This window comes from Papilio machaon, chromosome W, assembly GCF_912999745.1.
Source record: "Papilio machaon chromosome W, ilPapMach1.1, whole genome shotgun sequence".
Taxonomy (NCBI): domain Eukaryota; kingdom Metazoa; phylum Arthropoda; class Insecta; order Lepidoptera; family Papilionidae; genus Papilio; species Papilio machaon.
In genome coordinates this window covers 4,793,088-4,800,887 of record NC_060015.1, presented here as the reverse complement: position 1 = coordinate 4,800,887, position 7,800 = coordinate 4,793,088, and the positions used below count along the sequence as shown (strand labels likewise).

Genomic DNA, 7,800 nt, shown 5'->3' with positions numbered 1-7,800 from the left:
ACACGTGAAGGCGCTGCCCTGGTTCTTCGGAACCAGGCCAATCATGAGGGCCCAATCCCGGAGATGCGCCCCTTTGACGTCAGTGACGGGGGATCCCCAAGCCGCGCACTTAGCATTGAGGTCCCCCATCACGATGACCTGAGCTGGCAGTGCCCTCCGCACCACCAGCTCCAGGCCATCCAGGAACCCCTCAAATTGGGAGAGGCTCCTGTTCGGGGAGAAGTAGACCCCGATGAGCACTACTTCTCCCCAGTTAGCCGCCACGTAACCCGCGCCCCTCTCCCTGAGAGAGAGGCGTTGCGGGCCCGTTGGCGGCGCCACCATTCCGACCGAGCCCTCCGCGTCCCCGACCCAGTGAGATTGGGAAGGGATGAGGTAGGGCTCGGCCACGACAGCAACGGCAATTCTCCACTCCGCCAGGACCTGCATGAGCAGGTCCTGTGCGCGGGCGCAGTGGTTGGCGTTCGTCTGCAGGAACTCTGTATGCAGGTGTCTGGGCATTAGGACACCTGCATACGTTCCTCTTCAGGCTGCGGCTGCAGCCTGGCCGGCGGTTGCGCTTGTGGCGCAGGGGGAGGGCCGATGGAGCGGGCCTTCCCCCTCACAGTAGGGGGGGTGCATTTAGCTCCCCCCATCACGTGTGCGTGCGGGCAGCCTGTCCTGTGGCACACAGCACAGTTGACAGGCGCCTCGCACGCAGCCCTCTTGTGGCCTTCTTGGCCGCATCGGAAGCAGAGGCGGCCATCCTCTGCCTCCGATGGGCATAGGGCCCGGGTGTGGCCCAGCTGCATACACTTGAAGCAGCGTAGCGGCCGGGCCCTTACCGCGGTGACGGTGGCCATGCTCCATCCTATGGCCACCTTCCCTATTTGAGCGACGGCTTTCGCTGCCGCCGCCGGACACCTCACTAGGGCAGAGCCCCCACCCCAGAAGCTGGGCCTGATTAGGCCCACTTTGACAGTATCAGGGTGGCAGCCCCCGGTTGTTGCCAGTTTGGCTGCCACCTCCTCGCGCGTAACCGTCTCGTCCAAACCCGAGACCCGAAGGTCTGCGAGTTTGGACGGACGCGCGATGTCCGCCCAGCCGCCGATGACCCGAGACAGTTCGGCAGCCAGGCGGTCGGCCGTCTCTTCTGGGGTGTTCCCCCCCACTTCCATCAGCTTGGAGCCGGTCATGCTGGTCCGCACTTTGACCGTCTCCAAGCCGAAGTCTCTGAGGCAGATCGACGCCTTAGCCTTGGCCAAGACGTCAGTATATTTGGCCTCAGAGACCTGTCCCTCTGTTGTCGTGATCGTGGCCCCCGGTTTAAGGGTGACGGTTATGGCCGCCGTCTTGGGGGCCACGATCTTTACTGCTTTAGGGGGAGGGGGAACCCGCTGCGCCCCATTAGGGTGAACTGGCGCAGCAGGCGGGGCCCCGGCCGGAGCCTTTTTCTTCTTTTTTGCCTTGCGGCCGACTACCTTAGACCACTGAACTTCACCCCCGGGAGTTTGGGGTGCGGGTTCAGCGGCTCCGGCTTGAGCCTTCGCGGCTTTCCCTACGCGCCCTCCTCCGCCAGCAGGTGGAGGGGGGGGAGGGGCAGCCGGTACAGCTGTAGGGGCGATCCTCCGTTTGGGGACCGGCCTGGCTTTGGCTACAGGGGCCTGGGCTGGTCGTGTCTCCACGTTTTTAGGGGCACTGGTCGCCAGGTTGGGCCTGACTACAGGGCGCGGCGGCGGCGGATGTTGTTTGTCCGCCTGGAGCGGTGGTCTGATCACCGGCTCAGGGGGGAGGCGCGTCTCCAGGTCTTGTAGGCGGGCGTTCACCATCCCGCCTACTGACTCTAGGAGTTCGCGCCTCATCTCTTCGAGAGCGCCCCTGAGAATCGCCTCCACCCCCTCCTGGGCCTGAGGAGCCTCCCTCGGAGTCGCTTCTGACCGCTTTTGCGACTCCGAGTACGCTTCTTTGAAAGCACGCAGCTCCGCGCGGATCAGCTCCAGCTCTCTAGCTAGTCTGGCATTCTCCGCGCGGAGCCGGCGTTGCTCCTCCTCGGGGGTGATCGCTCGGAGCTCCTCCACCGCTTCTATCACTTGTTGGGTGGCCCTGTTAATCTGGCCCCGCACTGTTCCCTTTAGGTTTCCGCTCTTCTTAACCTCCCCCTGAATTGTGGAAACATTCAGGAGGGCCTTCGCAGCCAATGCCTCTATGGTGGCGGCCTCCGGTTGCGCAGCCCTGGGCTCCGACAAGTCCCTGGGCAGGCATGGAGGCTGGTAGGGGGGGGGGGGGTCCGAGCCAGCTGCTCGACTCTCCTCCCCCTCCGCTAAGTAGGCTTTCGCCTCCTGCAGGAAACTGCTTTGGGCCCCCGGTCGTCTGGTACGGCCTCTTGTCGCTGTCGACACTTTTTTGACCGGGCCCGCTGCTTCCGCTTCTTTTAGCGCCCTCTTCTTCCCCTTGCTCTCTGTCCCAATTGGGAACTTGAGGGCGATTTTTGGGGCCGCGGATCCGCTGATCTTTTTCCGCGCCGTGCTCGCGCTCGCCTTCCTCCCGTCCAGAGTACTGTCTGAGTCGGAGGAAGACTCCGACATAGAGACCACCTCCACGTCGCTCTCCCCGCCTTCCTCTGCTCTTCCAGGCGTCGTCAGTTCCAAATCGTTTGCTTCGTTGTCAGTTGTTATCGCCGAGGTCGTTGGTTGGCAGTCTTTGGCCCCCCCAGAATACGAGGGCCGGCCAGAGGTCAGAGTGACCTCTGGGAGGGATTCTCCGCTGGCGTTGCCAGCGGTACCCTCCTGGGGTAATGAGTTTTTGAAGCTTGCCATGTCCATTGTTTTTCCAGTGTTGTCGGACATCGGAAACCGCCTTTTTAATGCAGGGTGGGGTCCCCTAGTCCTGAAGCGCGTCCTTGAAGGCCGCCATACACCGACCGAAGTCCACTGCCTTTTAACGTGTTGCCGCACGCCCTCACCGATGTTCCGCAGGCCTGCCCGGTATGGGTGGCCCTATCCGGTGTAGCCCCACGGAACATCCCTCTCCTCAGGGTAATTTTTTATAGAGGTTTTCTTCCTCGCGGCCCCGCGCTAGGCGCAGAGCCCCCGTTTCCGCTCAGTGCGGACTTACGGGTTTGTTGGTGTTTGGTTCGCGGGGCAAAAAAAGCCCTACCCCGGCAATATGCCGGGGCGTTCCCCTATCCACCACCCGGGGACGCGCCACGTCGGAGTTCACCTCTCCGCCCACTCGGACAACCGAGCAGGTCCGTGGAAAATGGGCCCGCACCCTAGCCTAACTAACCTAGCTTAATCTAGCCTATTCTAACTAACCTACAGGTTCGCCCTCACCTTTCGCTGCCCTACTACAGCTACTCGGTTCGGGCTCGCCTCCCTCTATTCTGCGAGCCCATAAATGAGCCCGCAGCCTAACCTACTTAGCCTACTTAAACTAAAAGACTCTCGCCTTACGGCGAGACGCCGCCCTCAGTGGCGAGCCCACAAGTGGGCCCGCTGGGGGGCTGTGGCCGGTGTGGTGAGCCGGCAACCCCGGTCGCCTGTGTATATATATGTATACATATATATACACATGGCTGTCGGCGAGCGGGGTAACAGACCCAGCCACCAACCCCAACCCCTCATCCTAATCTAACTAGCCTAAGTTACCCTAGCTAACCTAACAGTGTTTGGTTCGCGGGGCCGAAGCCCTACCCCGGCATAAGGCCGGGGCGTTCCCCTATCCACCACCCGGGGACGCGCCACGTCGGAGTTCACCTCTCCGCCCACTCGGACAACCGAGCAGGTCCGTGGAAAAATGTGGAACGCTTCACGATTTTGCGTGTCATCCTTGCGCAGGGGCCATGCTAATCTTCTCTGTATCGTTCCAATTTTTAGCCGACTTCAAAAAGAAGGAGGTTATCAATTCGACTGTATTTTTTTTTTTTTTTATGTGTGTTACCGCGAAACTCGGCCCCTGGTGGTCCGATTTTGATAAAAATTATTTTAATCGAAAGGAAGTGCTTGCAGGTGGGTCCCATTTTTTTGTTTTTTTTTTTAAATAACTAGAAGACTAGTAGATTTCGAATATAGCTTCAAAATTTGTTGCGGAAATTAGGGACATTTTTGCTTTCAGCGCTTACGTAGGCTAAACTATAGGACCTACATAAAAATGATGTATGGCGAATTGTAGCTCTTTAAATGTGCTAAATAAAAGTCCGCGATAGCATATATCTATCTTTTATAGTTTTCTCACAATAACCATTTTTTTCTTTAGAAACATTAATTAAATTCATGCCCTATTTCCGACGCTATTATTCAAGTTCAGTATTAACCCTTATGTAAATAAATATGTTCATTATCAAGAGAATTAAATGTAGATTATATTTGCAATTGAAACTATATCATTCTGTCTAATAGTTTAGGAGATATCGTAAGAATAAAATTACGCGGAAACGAAAAATGCTACATCGTGTTACAATGAATAGCACAAATTTGCTTTCTGGGCTTACGTAGGTCAAACTATATGACCTACATTAAAATGATGTATCGAGTAATTATAGATCCCTAAATTTGCTAAATAAAAGTCTCAGGTGGCATATATCTATCATCTATGGATGTCTCACAAAAACCATGTTATTATGAACAAACTTCGATTAAATTGCACACGAAAAACAGCGTCGTAAGCTTACGGCGCTATTATATTATATTCGATATGAATCCTTATCCAAATAACTATGTTTGATGGCTAGAGTATTAAATGCAGATTACATTAGCCTTTAAACTATGTAATTCTGATCAATAGTTTGGAAGATATTAAATTATTAAAAACTACGCGCATTCGAAAAATGCTACTGCGGCGCGCGGCTGGACAAAATTAAAGGCACGCTACGATGTATTAGTTCGTTAATTTTCAATTTGTATACCGATTTTGATAATTATTTCATTGTTTAAAGGATAAGTGGTTATCTGGTGTATTCTAAATTAGTTTTTGAATTGAAGTACACACATATTAAATAGTAAGGTCCTTTTCTTTATTTGTCTTATTTATGTCCTTATACGTATTAAGGAAATTTGTAATTGAACTTCAAATTCACTAAAAATTGAGAAATAAAACAAACATTTTAAGAAAAAAAAATAGCCGACTTCAAAACAAAAAAAACTATCTCAAACAAAATGCGCTCAAAAGTAACTTAAAAAAAACAATTTCAAACAAAATGCACTCAAAAGTAACGTAAAAAAACAATTTCAAACAAAATGCACTCAAAAGTAACGTAAAAAAACAATTTCAAACAAAATTCACTCAAAAGTAACATAAAAAAACAATTTCAAACAAAGTGCATTCAAAAGTACCATAAAAAACAATCTCAAACAAAATACACTAAAAAGAAACAAAATAATGTCATGAAAACTTCTTTCTTTCTTTCTTCTCTCTTTCAAAAACCCTCTAAACTCTAAAGAGAGTTCTCTTCTTTCTTGTAACAAGTCTATATTGTATAATTATTGTTATTTTGGAGTCGGTTTCGGCCTAAGTAGGGACATAAACGTAAGTATGTCTAATACATCTCAAATATAAAATGTCACCTATTTACTTCGGCCGACACCGACTGCGAAATAACAATAATTATACAATATAGACATGTTACAAGAAAGAAGAGAACTCTCTTTAGAGTTTAGAGGGTTTTTGAAAGAGAGAAGAAAGAAAGAAAGAAGTTTTCATGACATTATTTTGTTTCTTTTTAGTGTATTTTGTTTGAGATTGTTTTTTATGGTACTTTTGAATGCACTTTGTTTGAAATTGTTTTTTTATGTTACTTTTGAGTGAATTTTGTTTGAAATTGTTTTTTTACGTTACTTTTGAGTGCATTTTGTTTGAAATTGTTTTTTTACGTTACTTTTGAGTGCATTTTGTTTGAAATTGTTTTTTTTTAGTATATGTACTGCCGAAGCAAGTACAAGTTTCAAGCTTCTACCTGTAAAAATGACGATAACTCCATACAAACTTTCACCCCCACTTTCAACCCCTTACAACCCTTTTTTCGCGTTAAAATGTAGCCTATGTCCTTTCTCGGGCTCTAGACTATCTGTGTACCAAATTTCATTTAAATCGGTTCAGTAGTTTTGGCGTGAAAGCGAAACAGACAGACAGACAGAGTTACTTTCGCATTTATAATACTCGTATTAATATATTAGTAAGGATTTTATTTTTCTTCGTCTTGCATTTATTACTGTTATCTACTTGTTCATTTGAATTGTTCTTCACACTTGTTTGTATTTGTTGAGGCGACAGTGCCATATTGTGTTTGTACGTTTGCAAATTTCCTCCTTGAAATTTTGTGTTTTGCCTAGTGTGTTATGTAGCCAAGGGCCATCTTTAAAAGATTGCAGTAACGCAATTGCAACCCTTCGGTTTGCGGTTGATCATGCGCAGCAGTTATCATTTAACACCATCTAAAAGAGCCCAACAAACAAAAGTTCGTTTTCAGTCTGAGATTATGCTTGAAGTTTTTCGATAGCCAACATTGTAACAAATAGAAGATAAGTAGGCTAAGTAGGATATATAAACTTAGAACTTACCATTAAATTCACAAGCAAAATAACACTTTCTTTGCATGTTTGATGCTGTTAGTCACCTTTCAACAAAGCTAAACCGTTGAACAATCGGAAATCAAGTAGTCAGAGCGCCAAGGTCAATAATAATAAGCAAAGATCAGTCCAGAGTTAATAGCGGGGTCAATTCGTAAAGGCAAATATCAAATAGTCCAAACAGAGCACAAGTATTCCGAAAAAGCAAAAATTGATCAAACACAACAGCGCACCGTCAAGTTTTGAAAACTTGCGTTGATTTTTATAATGTAACTGTCACTTGTATTACCAGCCTGCCTAAAAATTATTACCATTTTTTTATTTTTTTTTATTTTATAAAATCACATCTACAGACGCTTGGTCCGTACTCTTTTCTGCACAGGTTTTAGTTATCTTTTTTTTATTTTTTATTAATATCCCTGTGCTACATTGTAAGTAAGTCACGTATGTATATATATATATGACTTACTTATAAGTACATATAATTTAACTTAATTATAATTTTTTTTTTTAACCATTTACTATAGTTGAGTACTGAGTTCGTTAGAGTTCGTTCAGTTCGTTCGGTGTCAAGCAAATTACCTCTGTCTATTTTTAAATTTTTAAAATATTTAAGTGCTTTTCTAAACGTTCTTATCAAATGAAAACATAGTAAAACCATCAAAAATGAAGTGACAGTGTTATCTTGCATTAAATCAAAGTATAAATAAAATTTTAACCTTAAATACGTGTGAGTGTAAAACACAAAGAAACTTATTTAAAAACAAAGTTACTGTTACAATTGAGTAAATTGAACTTCAAATGTGTTTAATTTTTAAGAATATAACCATCTGAAGTATTCTGATAAGTAAATAAGCAGTGTTTTTAAATGTGATGTTAAAAAGATTAAATAGTGAAAAAGGCGGTAACTCTAAATACCTGAGATCATACACCATTGAATCATTCGATTCAATAATGTTGAGTTGGAATAAGGAGTAATTTTACATCGAATAATCATAAGTAAATTTGGCGCAATTTCTAGTGCATAGCACTTCTAACGAAATTGATCAAGGTTCAAGACCCCGCACGGTAACACTTTTTTCTATGTTTTTTCACTTGGATTTTGTGATAAATTAAATTTTAAGAGACAAAAAATTCTTGTTATCACCAATTACATTAAGAAGGATCGTTTCTACAAATCAATATAAGAGGCTAATTAGCAAACATGGCAACTAAGGGGAAAAGTAACCAATTTTATTGTGAAAAATGCCGAAATAGT

The 7,800-nt window shown here is 46.0% G+C and overlaps 1 protein-coding gene and 1 non-coding gene across 2 annotated transcripts; both read right to left on the bottom strand.

Moving 5' to 3' along the window:
- Positions 1 to 500: 500 nt before the first annotated feature.
- LOC123722960 (actin cytoskeleton-regulatory complex protein PAN1-like) lies at positions 501 to 2,825 on the bottom strand. Its single transcript, XM_045685510.1, has one exon. It carries the CDS (start codon positions 2,823 to 2,825, stop codon positions 501 to 503), a length of 2,325 nt encoding a protein of 774 aa, XP_045541466.1.
- Positions 2,826 to 3,770: 945 nt separating this feature from the next.
- On the bottom strand, positions 3,771 to 3,871 carry LOC123723421. Its single transcript, XR_006756745.1, has one exon. It is a non-coding gene; the product is annotated as a U6 spliceosomal RNA (small nuclear RNA).
- Between the last annotated feature and the right edge of the window lie 3,929 nt (positions 3,872 to 7,800).